Source organism: Simochromis diagramma, unplaced genomic scaffold, assembly GCF_900408965.1.
Source record: "Simochromis diagramma unplaced genomic scaffold, fSimDia1.1 OVJJ01000463.1, whole genome shotgun sequence".
In the NCBI taxonomy this organism is placed as follows: Eukaryota; Metazoa; Chordata; class Actinopteri; order Cichliformes; family Cichlidae; genus Simochromis; species Simochromis diagramma.
In genome coordinates this window covers 5520350-5539575 of record NW_024386941.1, presented here as the reverse complement: position 1 = coordinate 5539575, position 19226 = coordinate 5520350, and the positions used below count along the sequence as shown (strand labels likewise).

The following is a 19226-nucleotide window of genomic DNA, read 5'->3' as shown; positions in this document are numbered from 1 at the left end:
CCATTTAAGGTCCACACTCACAGGAAACTTGTAACGTGACATGGGTGTGTGGTATAATCACCAGGTTTAAAAAAAAACAAAACAAAACATCCAACTAAATTTATGAATTAAAAATGATGAACCTGTATCAGGGTGCTTTATCTCATAATGACATCAGATCATTGGTTCCCACCTCATCTTGGTATTAATAAGTGTTTTCGTTATCAGTGCTGCCTACATTACAGTCATATCTCAGTATCATATGAGCCTAGTTGGATCTGATGGATTTGGTGGTCCCATGTCAAGGTTAAAGAAACTAGCTTCCTCTATCTACATCCACCATCCAATTAAAACAATCTAAACTTAAATTCAGAGCTCCATATTGTGACCAGAATTGTAGCATATGTGACCATTTACAAAAGTAAATCAGTAAATGTCCAAGTTAAATTTTCCATCTGTGTGAGCTAATGTCTTGCAATCTATGGGTGAATGCAGGCATTTGTTCTTCACAAATTCATCCAGTCTGTCCTGACCTGTACAGTAAATGTGTATATGCACACAAACAATATATAGTTGGTAGCCATTAACACGGATAGTTCAGTCTACACCTGAACTTTTTAGGAAACATTGACATGACTAATTATAGGAGTGCAGGTGCAGGCAGGGAAATACCAACTGGGCCAGTGTGGAAGAGAAGATATTTTGAGCCAGAATTGCTCACTGAGTACCAACAGTTCTGGTACACAGGGAACATGGGACTAAAATTAATCTAAAACTGTGAAAAAAAAAGTGTGAAAAACATTTTCTTTATTGAAATTCAAATTAAAAACAATACTTTTGCGACAATGACAAATAACTCAATGCAGTGCAATGTATTGTGTTGTCATGAAAATAATGTGAAAATTGAGATAAAATTGTCAACTCAACATCAGAATTGATCCCTGTTGTAATCCTATCCCCACCTTGAAAGTATCCGTTAGTACTACCACACCTGTTTGTCCTCATAAATGTCCTTCAACTGCCTCACATACGTCTCTGCCAATCCTGACTTAAACCCGCAATACCTCAGTTCCTCTCTTGGCACCCTATCGTATGCCTTCTCGAGATCCACAAAGACACAGTCACATCTCCTTCTGTCTCATCAACTTCCCAGAGTATTCCTTCCATTTTCTCAACACTCCTTACTTGTTAGCACATATCCATTTCAATCCTTCAACCTAACTTACTGCACATCCTTTCCAGTGAAAATCTCTTCGTCGAGCCCGTTATTACAAGTCCTTTTGTCCATTCTCTTTTGTCTCGCCTTATACACAGCTCATTAGAACCATTTTTTCATTTGAGTTTGCATTAGACTACCTATTGTACATTTCTCAAATCTTGCTACAGACAAATACCACCCATATTCATCCTCTTAAATTTGTTAGTTTTGCATGGCACTATTTGAGTGCTCCAGACTACATGTTTATTTTACTTTGACTTTCATGCTCTTCACTTAATAAACTCTGAATGGGCCAAAGGTTTCAAATGGAGGGATTCAATAACGCTAAGATGGTGGCTGAATAATAATAATAATAATAATGGATTGGATTTATATAGCACTTTTCAAGGCACCCAAAGCGCTTTACAATGCCACTATTCATTCACTCTCGCATTCACACAGTGGTGGAGGCAAGCTACGGTTGTAGCCACAGCTGCCCTGGGGCAGACTGACAGAAGCGAGGCTGCCATATCGCGCCATCGGCCCCTCTGGCCAACACCAGTAGGCGGTAGGGTAAAGTGTCTTGCCCAAGGACACAATGACCAGGAGAGAGAGAACGAACCGGCGACCTTCCGGTTACAGATGCGCTTCCCAACCCCCTGAGCCACGGTCGCCCCACTATTACAAAAAAGACTGAGTTTTGAATCACTTTCAGCCTTTATATCAATACAAAACAAAGTTCACAGGTGGATGATGTAGTTGACCTTTTGATATGTTGAGAAGGTTTTTTTCTATCTTGAATATTAGGTCAAATTGTCCAATATTGTCTAGTGGTCAAGTCTACCTGTCTGAACTATCCACCCACATTGTGATTGTAATGTGCTGTAATTAATTACATCAACATTTAACATTTAATCCTCCCTATCCAGATATCATGCTCAGATATAAACTGTACAGTAATACAAGGCTTTGTAGTTTCAGTATGGCAGAATTTCGATATGATGACTTTGATAAAGGACACTTTGTTCAACCATGCAACTATCTACATTGAAAACATGAGTAAAACAAGCTAAGTTGAGAAATTGATATTTCATGACAAAACACAACAACATTTTACAGTAACCATCCTTTGAAAGCCTCTGACACAGATCCAAAATACAAACTGCTGTCGAGCGTCATGCTGATTCTTTTTCATTCTGTCCCACCATGTCTTACCAGGTGTATTCAATTCACAACTGTCCTTGAAGCTTTGTACTTCAAGCCAGAACATGCTGAGACAAATCTCTACTTCATCCCACCCCTTTTTTGCAGCGTTAACCCTAATGACCCTTGTCAGAGAGGAGCAAGAAAAAAAACTAATTCTGTGTAACTTTTTAATGTCTGCTCCTGATTAAGATAAACCCCAGCGACTCTCCTTCCCACTCCCCGCTGGAGCCAATTTTATTTGGTGGGGAACAATGGTAGATAAAGCTGAGAGCTGGCGAGTTCTCTAATCTGAGGAGCAGTGCTGGAGCAGCTGGGGTGACGTGGGAGAATAGTGTGCACAGTCAGATAAAAAAAAAAAAGAGGCTATGATTGGGATCAGGAGTTTGATGTTGGGTGTAAGATAACAAAGACAGCGTGTCATCCCAATGGGACAAAGTTAAGAGAAAAAACACCCCCTCTGCCTCTTAAGTCCTTTTTACTGAGTAGGGGGCTTAAGTTAACAAAAGTATAGTGTGGGAAATTTGAAATCTTACCTAAATGTTTTTACATTTCCTTTCCTAACTAATTTTTAATTTAAATACCACTGCTATCCACATGAAAAGAATTCATATATATATTAGGGTCAGTCCACAAGTAGACTATCCAACAAGTCAGTTACACGTAGAAATACCTGGATATGTGACTCTCATAAAGGGACAACTTTTTTTGTTGCATAACTATAAGTGTATAATCTTTGTAATGGAGTTTTACTATTCAACTGAAATTGCTATTTAAAAAAAAAAAACCCTTTTTAAACTCTATTCATAAAAACACCATTACAGTCTATAAAAAACAATAGATACTGGAGTCATTAATGTAAAAGTAATGGTACAAACATTCTAAGCATCATTAGCTATGGTTATATACCCATCGAGTCAAGAGAATAATAAAAGATCATTTCCGATGGGCAAAACTACAGTGTATCTACAGCTAGCAATGGTCTGTCCTTGTGGTTTACTGAAGTAACCCATCAGAGCACATACAATAAAATATTCATACAGTATGTGATCACGATGGCCTGTTTACAGAAGCACCACACCTTCTTCATCCTAGTGCAGTCCAGCTGAGGAGACTGAGAAGTTTGGCCATCATCTAATAGTTGATATCTACTTAAAGCACAAGCAGTCTATGTAAGTATGCCGAATATATATTGTACTCGGTCCTCAAATTAACACGTGAACAGCTTTTTAAAAAACGTAAAATCAGCCCTTCTTTTAATAAAAAGGTCCGTATTTACTTTGATACACATCACTGCAACAAAACGTAGCAAAAAGAAGGAACCAGCCAAGAAAAAAATGGAATCGAGTGATAGTTTGGCTCATAAGTAGCTTTTAATCCTGTTAGAATAAATGATTGCATTGTTGAAAATGATTCTGGGGTAGGCTGCTTTTTTCTATGATATCCCCAACATCAGATTCACCTGTGGTGGCGAACTGTCAACTCACATCTGCTCATTCATCTGTTTGAGTCAAAATCTATCCTCTCAGCTGTTACTGTAGGCTGCCACCATGCACAGATTTGGGGCATGTGTGGGCATGGATGAAATTATCTTTATTAATTGGAACAGAGTTCCAATATGCTAATGGTGTCTTCTTAATCACGAACAAATGTTTACAGCAAAAACACTTTGGCTGCATCCACAAACTGAATAACTGCATCACTACATCTCTGCGCAAATCAAGTGTTGGAAACACTGTAAGCATTACAAGCAGAAAATAAAAGCGACACCATTTGAGGTTTTTGTGGGGAACAATCACAGTCAGCAGCTACTTGAGTGAAATGAAGATTGAACCTGCTTGTCAAATTGCAGTGCTGCAGTTTTACCTCTCCGATTTTTTTTTGCTTTGTAACACCTCTCCCGAGCTCCTGTTTATGAGCTGTGACACTCTCCTCCAGCTTTTCATGGCTCCTCGGAGACCCTTATTTGCTATGCAAGTTTAACAGAGGAGAGCGAGTTCAGCCCTCAGTGATTCAACATGATAGGAAATAAGGTGCCCTCCTTCCTTTTACGTGAGCAGGTGTTATTCAGACTAAGACTAGCTTGTCAAAATCTAAAATAAGATTTGAGATTAAAACTGGTGACAGGATGCTGGATAACAGATATTAGCTATTTATAGACAATCCAAAGTTATTTAGGCCATCAACAACAGAACAGAGAAACAGAAATGCTTTAATCTCTACCAAAGGGTCCAGTTATGTTGCTCAGACAGTGAACAGACGCTTATTCCATCGTTCAAAAGGAAGAGTTTGTCAAAACGGCCCCTTATAGCACATTAAAATCTTCCAGCTCTATTCACCATTGAAGCTACAGTGCAGGATAAGAGCTTCTCAGGGAGCCAGACAGCTATTCTTCTAAATTTGCATATCCTTCTGAGACAAGCTTGGCTTCAGATTTAAAAGGACAGAAAAGGAAACAAACACATACAAAAGGAAAGCTCATTCACCAAGCCTTTGTATTTGAATAATCCAACGCTCTCTGTCTCAAATATTTTGCTATAGCGTTTCAAACAGACATCCATAATTTAATGGCGAGTATAGTTGATACTTTCAATGAATGGAGGGATTAAGGCATGGCTATTTTAGTGACACACTTTAAGAAACCAGCATCCAGCTGTTTCAGTTCTAATTGAAAAAATAAAAAAAAAAAATAATTGAGCCAAAAAGTTGTTTTTTGGGGTTTTTTTGCTGACTGATTCATTCCTAGGCTCTAATGCTCTTAAAAAAGAGCTTGCAGAGTTGCGTGTTGTTGCTATCATGGCAGTGATGCACTGGTGCTGATCCCCAAATAAGATTTCATCCCCTGCTCCGTGGATTAGAGTGGTGAAGAGGTTCAGCTGTAACATATTATCTTCTCCACGTGTGAGGAAAAATGGAAGAGAAGCCATGGCTTCCAGACTGTGATATGTCTGTTACAGTCTTACACCGCTCTTCTCACAGTCTCTCAAATTTCAAGGTCTGTTGTAACAAATGAAACCACGCGAGGAAAAGAGGGGAAGAGTGATAGCACACGGGGCTTACCAACTTTAGTCAAGTTTTGAGACTGAGTGAGCTGAGTACACTGTCAACGGGGCTGACAGAAGAAAACAGCAGAGCAGCACCTGAGCAGCATTTCATCACAGACTGCTCACCTGCTCCATACTAACATCACTGTGCACTGAAGACGAGCAGGTGACTATACTGCAGTTTCTTTAGAGTGTAATTACCAAAATTCTCACATAATAAGGAACATTGGCAAAATAGATTCCAGTTATTTAGTTGTTCTTGAAAATGGTGCTCCATCTATCTTTGTCTAAGACCTCAGTAAACAGTTTCTTAATAACTGCGTGGTTTTAAATCACTGTTTTCGAGTCTTATTCAAACAACATGATGTTCATTTTGTAAATTACAGGCCTCAGTAAAGTCAAAAAGAAGGATAAAGCAAGTTATGTTTTAGGGTGGGAGTACCTTGTTACTGATTTGCTAGTCTATGTGCAGTCAGTGCCCCTCGTTTGTCACGTCTGATTTATAAACAGGAAGCTGTGAGTTAAGAAAAACTCATTTTGAGACTTTACTCCAGGATTTCACTTACCAATACATAGTATCACAGTAGCTACGTCCACCTTTATAAACAATCTAGACATAAAATTCAGTAATCCAAATTCTGAATCAATCTAAACTGGACCCATCTACCAAAACTTGTTTGAAACCAGCTACATTTATATTAATATTTACTGCTACTTTGAGTAAACATCAAACCATATGAGCTCAGTGTTAAACAGTAAGAATTATGTATCTAAATTCATTCATATTAAGCTATTTATGGGATTCCAATATTTGGCCAGGCTTAGACAGGACAAACAACAACATCAACGATGTTATGGCATGTCCCATATCTGAAACATCCTTGAAGCTTGAGCACCAAATAAAGTGTGTTGACTGTAGATCTATTCATTCACCCACCTTTGGGGGCACTACATATATTGTAGGTAATGGCGAAGAGGCTCATTAAGCTGAGCTGGTGCTGTAGCAGAAATGTTTCCACAGCCGAGTGGTCGAGGTAGAAGGCTCTGATGGCTTCCCACATTGCACAGCTGGGGGCGAGTGGTCAGGCAGTGAAATTTTCAACAGTCCTATGCTGCCGTTTGCGTGACCTGCTGTGCAGAAAGAGGTGAAACCATTCTTTGGCATACTGCTACACTTCTTCAAGTGTGCTAAACTGCATTTACGGATACTGCCATGCTGCTCAGTCACAGACGTAAGGTCAGTAGTATGAACAAAGCATAGCAGAGCGGAATTACTAAAAGCGGTGCTTACCAGCATATATTTATAGGAAATAAAATGAGATCAGATTGACATTTTTGTGGTTTTACAGTCTTCACGCTCGAGTACAAATCATATTTGAGCATATGACTTAAATCTCAGTGCTAGGAAATTTACTCAAAGGAATGTCACCGCCATCTCTATTTCTAGCTTACTCATACCGCTGTACCTACCCTGCCTTTGCCCTCAAATGAGCTTTTCACCTTTAATTACCCAGCGTGTGACGCGGTATGGAGTGGAGACATTGTTGCACACACCCATTAACACACACGCACAAAAAAAACCTGTTTGAAGAAAACAAATGCTTTCTGCCTCCCTTTCTGAAGTTCGTTTAACAATGTCCTCGAGCCACCATTTTCCAATGTGTGAGGAAGTGCCGGCAAACAAGACATCCATCAAACTGACAGACAAAACAAATTACAAGGCAAACAGAACCTTAATGTGTCACCAGAGCTAATGGTGTCAAGGCTGGTTGGCAGTAGATCCAGACACTCACATGCTACTGCTGTCATACTCATATGGCCTTGCTCTTCAACTCACGAAACACCCAACTGAGGAAGCGAGAGGGCTAACGTCTGGGCAACACTCAGGTATTAACGCCCTACGTGCTGTTAGCAATGAATCCAACCTATATTCATAGAAGTCCATTAAACCACAGCAAGTAAGAACAAGAGGCTTTCATGCAGGTATGATCTATATGTACTGTGGCTTGTGCTCAGAAGTGAGATTATTCTTTAAATGAATGATGCAGGCTCCCTAAAGCCAATAAAAGTGTAATTACATGCCTTGGGCTTTGGTGACAAAGCCTGTGCTGGTGACATCTATCTGAAAATGAGGCAGGAAGGATTACCTTCACTTTCCATCTAGCTTTGGCGTGATCACCTCTCCACAGGGGTCACCTTGGACGAAATGCCACAATTTTACCAGTCATTAAACTCTTAATCCAGCCTGACTGTGCAGACTTCCACCTCATCTTTCAAAGCATCCATGGTCACATATCACTTCATTTTATCCACTGCATCATAGCCACCCACTCTGTCAGAAAGCAAAGGTGAGAAACCTTTGTTGGATCATTTATGGCAGACAAAAAGCAAAAGATTGCAGCTCCCAGTGATCCAACTTTTTGTATTTTATATGCTTAAGGAAAAGGGGTTCTGGTAGGTATAGTGAGATCCTGGGAATTACTTTGTTTTACATTTGTTGGCTTTGGGTTAATATTCTACAAGTTATTTTAGTCTCTGCAAGAAATCACGCTCTAAAACCTTTGCAGGGCATCAGCTGGAAGACTGCAGAGACCACTTGTTAATATTCATCTCGGTGTATTTGCAAAGCAGAGCCATTACATATTCAGAGATAGGGAGAGATTTTTCATGGCAGGTAAATCCAACATGATAAATTGGACTATAAACACACTAATCCGGTGACACCAAAGTGCACAGAGAAATAATGCTGCACTAAATATGAGCTCAATGCAACAAAAATGCAGTGCTACAGTGTCCTGTTTCAGAAGGATGTTTTTTACAATTTTAACAATTTTATATGGTATTAAAACTGAGTATGAGCACATGCAGATAGATTTTTTTTTTTTACTTTGGTACATATATAAAAACGACTTTTTTTTTTTTTTTTTAACTAGACTGCTATTAAGGCTGCTTTTCCTTTTAACAGAGAAACGAAAAAATATTTCCACAAATAATTTGCTGCATTTTCTTATTTATTTTTGTCTCGTAGTAACGCATATAAGACTGTATAATTTGTAAGTTTGAAATGTTAGCATTCAGCCAGGAAACGCATCAGCTATCCACTAGGGTCAAATTGAAGTCAGATTAAAGCTGGCAATTTCAAAAAAGCTATTTGGCAAATTCTGTTTGTTTTATTCACTATGCACGTAGCCTGAGGAAACATGATTGGTTATTAGAACTTGGACTGCTAATGAAAATATTAAAATTTCAGTTCCCTTGCCTAATGACACTCCGTAGATTTTTAATGACACCTAATTCTACAGTACCATGGTACGGCATATGGTGTTTTACAAATATTTAATCACAAGACAACTCTGAGATTAAACTGTATTAACACGGCTTGACTTGAAAGAATTCACAAAGGGCGGGAGTCATGTCTGTATAGTCAAAACTGCTTAACGTACCAGCTTTGTCAGAATATGAGAAAGCTGAATACAGTAAGCTAGAGTTAATTTCTAGTAATAGCTCAATAATGGCAACTCACTGATAATATGTTCATATTTAAGCATGACCGATAACACAACTGTAATTTTAATCAATCAATCTTAGTAATGAGAACAGGAAGTTAATCCATTGTTATGCATTATTCGTCTGTAAATTAAGGTCTTTGGGGTTAATTAACTAGTGGGCTAAGGACAATGTTAATAATGCAGCACTAATATAGGGCAGGTAATAACACACTAGAGAATGTCCTTCTCAACTACAGCTTTCAGTTTTTCTACAAGTAAGATGTACAATGAAAGTTATCATTTTATACAACAGTGGCTTTTAAAAGCCACTGGCATTAATAAATCTGCAATAAAAATATACACTGTTGTACCTGCAAACAGATTATTGTCCAAGATGCTGTTCAAATGAGTGCTCAGACTTCTTAATATGCTGGCGAACAATTTAAGATCTTTACATTTGACATTTTCTTTACGAAAGAAGCAATTAGCTGCCACAAATGTACAGCTAAGAGATGCCTGGTGTCATATTAAAATCTGTTGTGTTTGCTGCAGTCAAAAAACAACAGTTAAAAAAAAACAAAAAAACGCAGTATGTCATTTATGCTTATGTCACACATGATAGCCGATAATGTGTGCCACTCATTGAGATGTGACAGTGGGACAAAATGGGTTTTGTAAAGTCACAACAATACTGTCGACCATAGTCCATAAATTCTAATGAATTTATCTTTTAGACAAGCTTATTGTTTGTGCCAAATTTGAAGAAATTCCCTCCTTTGGCAGAGATTTTACAGACATGAGAATGAAACAGGCCAGAAACAATAATGGATCCAATTCTTAAAATGTCCTTACTGATTAGCAGTCACAGGTTCAAATACACTACTCAAGGACACACTGCAGGAAATTTAGAAAAAACCCCAAACAAACAGGAGATTGCTTTAACGTTTTATTTAAACATATTGCTGCATATTGCATTATTTTACAGACTGACTGGAACAACTTAACAATCTGGATACCACGGTCCATTAAAGATGGGCGTAATCAGAAAGTCAGAATAACACCACTACGGTACTTTCAGTTAAGTTGCTGTATTAGACTGTTCCCATTTTTTTAAGTGCTCCTCTAACCAACACAGGCGGTGCTATCTGCATCCCAGCTCTATGCTGGCACAAGAAGAGGCTGTTGCTTGACACACAATATTGGACAAGACAGTAACATGGAACATTTAGAGGAGGATGGAGTGGGTACGGTCGCACCAGGCTTGCCAGCTGTGATAATGATGTATAATTTAATTGAAGGCTGTGCTTCTATCCTCCACAGAACTCAAACTGCTCTTCTCTTGTCAATGCATTATTCAGGCTAATGGTGACCCTGAAATAGAAAAAAGCTTCTTATCTCTTTAAAGTTTTATTGGGGAGAGCAAAGAGAGGTAAGGAGGTATATCAAAAGAAAGTGAGTTAGAGTGGAGGAGAGAGTCACAGATAAGGTAAAAAAAAAAAAAAAAACAAAGAAAGGAAGAAAGAAATAAAAGAAAAGCTTACTGAGATGTAGTTCTGTCTACTGACATGCTTTGTGAAGGATTCCTGTTTCTGACCGTGACAGCGTCATCTTCCTGGCAACAGTAGAAAAATTCAATTGGCCAGAGACTCTGATGTTAGAGCTTATCTCCTGACATTTCCAAAGAAATAATAAAGAATCCCTACAATACAATTACCTTGAACAGTAAGGCGTTACACTCTCTCCACACTCTCTGCTGACTAGCACAGTTTTTCTGCTGCAATACAATATTTAAATCCAAAGTTTAAACAGCAAAACTTGCGTTTCGTCACAATCATCACATCATAGCCATCATCATCTCTAGAGACCAAGCTAGAGAGAGAGCGAGATGCAAGAGGAAAGGATATTGTGTGCAGTAAAGCAATCATGCATACACTATTATACTTGGACCATCTTCACATGTGATCAAGCAGATACTCTGCAACGTGGCTGTAGCCAAGTCAGATAACGACAGGGTGAAAGGATCTGCAGCTATAAAATGTGCCCTCTTCTATCCGTCAAGCTAAGCTGTCATATTTACGGTGTGAAATTTACTCACAAACACTGTTATTGTACTGTGTAATTTCTTCTGCTATTAGAAGTCAGCTTCATTGGAAGACTAGAATGTGGAAATTAAGCTAAGCTGTTTACATGGCAAGTGGCAAAAGAGCAATAAGTACAGTGATGGCACTTTACCCATTTACAGAATTAGTTATTTCACTGCCTCTTCCTTTGTAATTGTCCACAGTAAATAATCTTCCTCAGGTTTATCAAAAATGATAAACCCCTTCACTTAAAAGTTTAAGATAGCTAGGGGTAACAACAACACAGGGACTGACATATTTAATTGCATAATATTTAGATGACTTAATCAGACAGATGGATTATTATTTTGATTGGCAGCCAAAGTCACATTAGCAAAATTAGTGGCACATTTTCATACATGTTATTTAAACCATACCAAAATGGGAATGACAGATAACTGAATATTACTATTGAATTCTATTATCCCACAAATGCCCTTACCTTTGTCTGTCTTTACCTAACTGTCTCGGAACATGTTAGGCTCATAAACCAGACATTGAAGGACAATTAGAATTTAACCTGTAAAATCACTTTCAAAACACCCATACAAGCATTAAAAGATTACAATTTTCCTGATCCTTCTGTTCCCATAGGTGTAAAAAGAAAAGCCAAATCAGTGACAAAAGCGGGCAATTTTCTTGCAACAAGATTTGTGGCATAAAAACCCATCAATAAAAAAAAAAAAAAATGGTGAAAGAAAGGTGAAGGTTCAAAACAAGCTCTGTGTTCGTCTGAAGGCCGAACTACAGTGAGACAAACTCCTATTCACACAGAAGAGAGAAAAAACACTGGCCTATCTATAAATGAATAGCCTCAGTCCCTCATTACAACCCGATGAGTCACAACACAAAGATTGTTAGATAATATAAATAAACACATACTGCACGACAAATTGTGACACCCACACAATCACAAATTAAAACAGCGATAGATGTGTTTATATATTTACTTCTAAAATTTGCATTTCAATAACATTGTTGAATTTTTTACCTTTGTGTGTGTATGTTTGTCATTGTATGCTTTATGTTTAAAAAAAATACATTACAGTAAAGAAAGCAGCGTCAGAACGCATAAAATAATAATTTTCTTTGCTTTCATTTATCATCAACCCTCTAACACTCTAAACTGGGTAGCAACAACATTTACCTAATGTTGACTCAATCCTGTTACCACTGTATCTGTAATCTCGCCCACACTTTTCAGCTTGTACAAATGCATTTTTTTTCCTAACCACGTGTAGGCGTACATAAGGCAAGTACATTTGAGAAAACGATTCTTCTGAACTTGCAGTGGCACACAGCTTAATGATCTAATTGGAATGAACAAGAAACAGCAGGCATATTTTTTTGCCTTTCGAGCCTTTTTCATGATTGCGTAATTAGGAGAGCTACTTCACTCATTACAGATGTACTTGCTTGGCTGTCTTGTAAGCATTTTTTTTTCTAAAATAAAATCAAGTGTTTAGCAGAACTGAAAATTCGGCCTACATTTTCACATTAGCATACACGAGAGGGTGAAAACTGTTCTGAGGAATCTCTATAATGAAATCAAACTGAGTCACAGAATGTCAGCAAAACGTCACAGGAACAGATAGTGAGTGATTTTTATTTATTTTATTTTTTTTGCTTGTTCCGTGCGAGTCCTTCATGTGTTCCTGCCCCAAGACACAAGTCAAAGCTTATTAATTGTAAAAATAATGACAGTGATTTAATTTTCCTGTCAGGCTGTTGCCTAATTTTCCCCCCATTAGTTTGTATAATATTTCTATCCCTGCAGCCAGCTCTGACTTCCTGCTAGGGCCACGGCATGACTGGCACATTGGGGGTTCAGGCATATCCATTAATAGCAATTTTACATAAAGACTAGTTCACAAAAAAATAGACCCAATTCTGAGGAAAACGGAAGAATAAATCTACTACAGTACCAACATAAAGCTTTTTTTTTCTCAATACTATCATCTATTATTCATACTACTGACTTTTGTTACCTTCCAAAAATAAATGCTTCTCTTTCTATCAAATTCATATGGAAATGCTACACTGAGGTCATGAACTGTGGTAAACAGCATAAACACGACAACATCGGGCAGCCTCTGCTGCTGAATAGTCAGCTGAGCTCTGCTTTATAACTGAGCTGTTAAATGTGGTGGCTGTCGGTAGTAAATAAAGAATAACTATTAAACTTTCGGGGAGTATTTGTGATTTGACTCTATTCATAACTGTGAGCAAGCCAACAGAGACAAAGTTTGCATGAGCTGTGATTTCAAAGATGTGGGGGAAAAGGAAACACTACAAAATGCATCTCTATGCTCAGCCCACTGATGTGCCCGTGTCTGATTTCTCTAGCAGAAATGTCTGGAAAAGGGTTGATTTATAGAGTAGGTAGTGTAAGTATATGAGAGAGGAGTAATTCTTTTTTTTTTTTTTTGTCTGGCCACAAGCTGCAACACATCCTTTAAACAATAAACTTGCAGTAACTTGCTGGAGCAAGACTTTCTAATCTTCTCCATCCACATTGCACGCAGGTCAAACTGTGCCAGAAGCCTCTACCCTGTGGATTCCTGGGACATTTAACTACTCTAAAAGTAAGAACACTAATGCACCTATCCGATTTTAATGGAAATCATTTCCTGTTTTGTCGCTGGTGGTTGGTCATTAGGTGATATTTCAGGCTCCAGTTGTATACTTTACCCTCTAACGTATTTACCATCCCTATGCAGTGATGCGTCATTTTTTCTTGATAGAAGCTGATTTATCCATATCCCAGTGTCATGTCAGTAAGGTATGAACGTGTATTTTCATAATTTGAATGTATGAATTTGATATGTGCAAAACAGACAAATTATCCCATAACAGCGCGTGTCTGTTAAAACTAGGGTGCCTACCTACATAAATCTGTAAAAAGGTAATTTTGTTTGGCTAATTTTGTTTTGTATGCAACGTTTTCAGATGATCGCTTTATTGTTTCTAATGGACTGATCGGCCTTGACCGGCACTTACTAATTGCACAGTTATGAAGCAGAGCATGTGCAAACACAGTGATAAAGCAAGCAATTTGTGCTGTTGATCTGTAGGCTACATATTATTCCTGTGTGAGTAGGAAGTGATGATATTAATTCCCCATCTCCTCTCTTGCTCTATAAATCTGATACTCTCACTATCATCCCAGACGCCAGAGATACTCTGTTGTTGGAGTGTGTGTTATTTCTCTAATGTGTGTTCATCGCTGACCACCTCAGTAGGCCCCCCATTTAGTAAATCAGTTTTTGAAAACATTACAAAAAGTGACCCCGTCTCTAAACCTGGAGTATTCCAAATATCATTTGTCTTCATAGCTTTGTGTTAACACAGCCAGGCTTCTCTCCACCTGGTACTGTCTTCACATTACCATTTATTGTAGTTTGGTGGGATTGTAATACATTCAATTGGATTTCTCCCCCACTGCTGGGCTCAGTTCAATCTCTACTGTCCCTGATCTGGGTGCCTGTGTGATATTAGTTATGGAGGATGTCTCTGCAGGGTGGTGTAAGAATATGAAAGAACAGTAATTTGTTGGATTTTCTCCAGTGTCGTGTCAGACATCATGGATAGGAAGTAAGTGGAATCTTTCCTGATCACAAGACACTCAGAACAAGCACTCTCTGGAGATTGGATGAAAGCAAATAATGTTTAACCATTGATTTTTACCTACACAGCAGCACACCTTGTACACATGGTGTTAATCAAATGGCTAAACACCGTCAGCACAAACCAGGCTGCGGAAAGATGGCTGAAAGATGCTCCGACTGCAGTTTTATTGGACAACACTGATTTAAGATTCTTTAACAAGTCTGACCAACTAGTTCTGATTTGATCTCTAAATCCAGCTAAAAGTTACTAGTAATATGTGTCTACAAAAAGCCTTCACTTCTGTCACATTCTTCTGTCATAATGCTAGTTGGCAGTCGGGAATAGTCTGTGTTCTTTTTACCTTTGAAGTCAGATGTCAGAACAGATAAAAGCAACGCAACATATAGATAAAGATAAAGGTTGTTTTATAAGTTATCATATCTAGCTTGTACCTATGTCTAAAATATGATAGACCTTTAGAAAGAGATTAGAGGTCATGTGGTGATCAATGGATGAATTAACAAAGAAATTTAGCAACTTGCAGGAATGACAAGTGAAATACCCATCAGTGGCATGTGAGCAGGTACAAGGGTTAACTACTCTTACCTTTAAGGTAAACGATTAAAGCAACAACCAAAGAATACCACTGACTAAGACATCAATCTGTGGGAAGAAGCTCGCACCTCTACTATCGACTACAGCCACGCTGAGCTGCAAAGCAAAGCCCGATGCTCGAGTCCGTTTGAAATTTGACAGCAAAAATATGCAATGCAAGTTTTTCTGCTGTAATTTTATAGATAAATGGATTTTCTTTTGGTGGCACGGTGGTTAGTGCTGTTGCCGCACAGCAAGAAGGTCCTGAGTTCAATTCCACCATCAGGCCGGGGTCTTTCTATGTGGAGTTTGCATGTTCTCCCCGTGTTTGCGTGGGTTCCCTCCGGGCACTCCGGCTTGCTCCCACTGTCCAAAGACATGCAGTTTGTGGGGACAGGTTAATTGATTAGTCTAAATCGCCCATAGGTATGAATGCGGGAGTGAATGTGAGTGCCAATGGTTGTCTGTCTCTGTGTGTTAGCCCTGCGACAGACTGGCGGCCTGTCCAGGGCGTACCCCGCCTCTCGCCCTATGACAGCTGGGAAAGGCTCCAGCGCCCCCCGCGACCCTGAAAAGGATAAGCGGATGGATGGATGGATGGACTTTCTTGTTGGAAGTTCTAACTTACAGACTTTCAGTTTTATATCAGTACATTTCTTTCAGTTGCCAACCTTTACAGTACAATGCAACCCAAATCAACGCAACACAAGTCTTTTTCCACTTATCACAGGAGGCAGAAAAATATTATAGTCTTTTTTTTTCCTTCACTCAAAAACAGTAGCAGTGGTGTTTCAGCGGAGCTTCAAAGCTCATGGAGTGAGATATCACAATATGGGAGCCAGTCTCCTTAGATTGCAGAAGTGCTTTGAGATATTTCTATGAGAGTTTTGATCACCTTTCCACTGTGACAACTTGCCCCTAGTGGAATCCAAATTTCTATAAACAGCTTTCATTCCTCTGGAAGGTGGATGGCGAGTGTCTGACATTCATAAGATATTGGGTGGCCAATAACCTCAATGTATTGGGTCAGTTTGATGTTTTTTTTATGTTTTTTATATCATTTTATATTTTGCTCATGCTGTATTTTTGCAACAGGAAACTCAGTCTGAACATATAAAACTATGCAGTGTGCACACGTTTTTCCAAAGGACTCTTAGCTATAAGTAACAGCAGGGTAAATGTTGACAACCTAAATAATTCTGGCAAATTATATGATCATGTGAGAAATCCAGTTACACTGTGATGGTACACAAATGACGTACACAAAATTACACACAACTAGTATCTTTACAGCGAATGAAACGGCATCCATAAACATTTCTTAACTCCACACATATCTTATCTTAAATATGAAGAAACATTAGGTTTTTTTGTCACAAAACTACCGGTTTAAGCCACCAAGGTTAAAATTAAGAGCAAGCCTGTGGAATGATTTGTTCAACAGTGCACAGATAGGGATGGAGTTTATGGCCTAATTACACCGAGGGAGGTCACTGCCCTCCATTTCACCAGAGGCCAGTGATAGCTGGGATTTTATACTGTAACTGCTTTTACTCTTGGTTTACTGATTGCTAATTCATATTTGCAAAAAAAAAATAAAAAAAATCAAGCTCTACTCTTAAGCACACTTTATCATTTCAAGCGATTCAAAACTGGGCTGAAAATACACCAATAGCTGAAACTGTGAAAAATTAAACGGTGAATATGTAGAGTGGCTTACGTGAGAGGTGCTGGAAATGGAAAGAGAAATTCTTTCATTACCTAATATTCTTTTAAAAATGTGTATTAGTGACCTGAAAGCTTGGTCCAAGTCATTAATTTAGAACTGCTGGGTGCTAATGATGCATCTCAGTGAGAAGTTCATGTACAAGGTGGGTGTGAAAGAGCTGGATTTCAAGAAATTTTAAGTGGAGAGTGGGTGAGGCAGAAAAAGAGCAAAGTAACAAGGAATCATTACATAGATCACAGTGGTGACACTGCCTCTTTGAAGACACACACCCACTGAGCATGAGCCTTGAGTGCTAACAATGCCGATAGGCTGCAGGGAGCATCTCTCAGCCTTCTCGCTGAGCACTAGCACTAAGATTAGAGGTTCCTTTAATCCGACAAAGGGGATTAAATGCTACAAGAGAGGCGAGAGGACCGCTCCCACGGAGGGGCTGAGATGAATTATTTACACCTCCCCTCAAGACTAGTGATCTAAGTCTTTAAACCAAAAATCACAGTTCTAAGACACCGGTGGCATGTCCTGCCAACCAAACATTCCAGGGTGCAAAGATAAATGTGATCTCACGCAACACACCTTCGCCACACGGAGACAGAAGGGTGTGTGTGTATGTGAAGGGTTTAACTGTCTAGCTAGATCTTTAAAAATCTAAAAGATCACAGCTAGACAGTTAAAATAAAATCCCATCTATGAAAAATGCTAACCTCTGTGTTGGACAGCGATTCAATGGCTAGCTCTGAAAAGTTGGGAGCTACCATTCTGTGGTTGTAAGCGGTCATCACTTTGTTCTGTGTTAAAAAAAAAAAAAAAGGGTAAACTTTCTTTGCACACACTTCTACCAGAGTGTGTCATTGCAAAAGAAGCATGACAGTTAAATCCACAGTTGTATTATTCCAAATGTGTTTAAAGGCAACGTCAGTCTGTGATGAGATTTTAACACTATCCCACACAAGATCACAGTCAAATGTCCAATGTCTCATTTATAAAATATCCTGGTATAGGTCAGTTCAATGACACTACTCCAATATTCCAATTAATAATCAAAATAAATCGAAATCACGGTTGCCCATCATGACTTACCCCCCTTGTTCCATCTGCCTTTAGTCCTTGCCTGATAGGTGAGTTCGGGGCAGCCAGACAGCACCAAGAGAAAAACAAACAAGTTCAAAACAGAAAGAAATCCAGACTCTGCCCTGGAAAACATGTCCAAGAGTTGCTGGCAGCCGAGTCACTTTCACATGGCTGTGTTTCCTCCTAGAGCGGCGCGGCTGTGGCGCATGGTAACCCACGCGTGGGCTGTCATCATCAGTCACGCTGGTGTCAGCAGTGGGTCTCTAGTCCTACCATGCTGCTGTGTGATGCCCAGGCTGGGTGCTGGTCTTCACTGACGCTGGAGATCCGAGTGAAGCCACATCTCTCCCTTCTGTAAGCTCTGCCTGATCAGAGCGCGCGGGAACCAAAGGGGAACACACAGCTTGCCATGCGACGGCACGGCTCAGCTACGCTCGGCTCAGTGCATAGGAACTCGCTCTCACTCAAGCTTGCTCACACACTCTCACACACACATACACTCCCTCTCTCTCCGTCTCTCTCACGCTCACTGCTGCCACCACTATCGATGCTGATGCTGCTGCTGGAGCTGCTGCTGAATTATTTCCTGCTCTCCTCACTCTGGGTTTCACGAGGAATTCATTCCTCTGAGCTCTGTCTTTGGCTTAGAGCTTCACATTGTAGAGAAAACAAGAGGTAGGAGCACAATCCACCTTCAGCGCTGTGGCAAGGAGTTTCCGTGGGTGTGTTTGACTGAGGCTGTCTGATACCGTAAACAGCACACAGGAGCATGGTGAGAAAAGGTGACAGAAGAGGAACAAGGTCCATATTTGTTGAGATGCAGGGAATTTGCATGGAGACTGTTTCTCAGTTGAGAATGTAAAGGTCTAGGGATCTAAAGGGCAAAGGAGCAAGAAGAACAGATAGAAAAGAGGAGGGATCACCAAGGAGCACTCTGGTAGGGAATTTGTAGGGATTTCACCTCTTGTCCCACCCCTTTAGTGACAGCTCTTCGGAAAAGCTGTGACAGACATCCCGGAAACATTGCTGATGAAGTCAAACTAAATCTTTCAATCAATCTGAAACCTAAGCAGCTACATTTTTATTCTTATTTTTTGCAATGCTTACATTTTTTTTGGTTGAAATATTTAAAACTAAGTAGCAAAAGTGACACCTCCAAAGCATACGGTCAGCCCCATCAACAGTCCGAAACAC

The 19226-nt window shown here is 39.4% G+C and overlaps 1 protein-coding gene across 6 annotated transcripts in view; it reads right to left on the bottom strand.

Annotated features, from left to right (window-relative positions):
• Window positions 1-18946, bottom strand: part of robo2 (roundabout, axon guidance receptor, homolog 2 (Drosophila)) — a 259633-nt gene extending 240687 nt beyond the window's left edge. For 3 of the 6 annotated variants that reach the window (XM_040037640.1, XM_040037636.1, XM_040037642.1), the window contains exon 1: window positions 18042-18944. In XM_040037640.1, coding sequence (XP_039893574.1) covers window positions 18042-18165 — 124 coding nt within the window. In that variant the 5' untranslated portion in view covers window positions 18166-18944. Of the gene's footprint in view, window positions 1-18041 lie in introns of all 6 variants that reach the window. The other 3 variants (XM_040037637.1, XM_040037635.1, XM_040037641.1) reach the window with 3 other exon arrangements.
• Window positions 18947-19226: the final 280 nt, after the last annotated feature.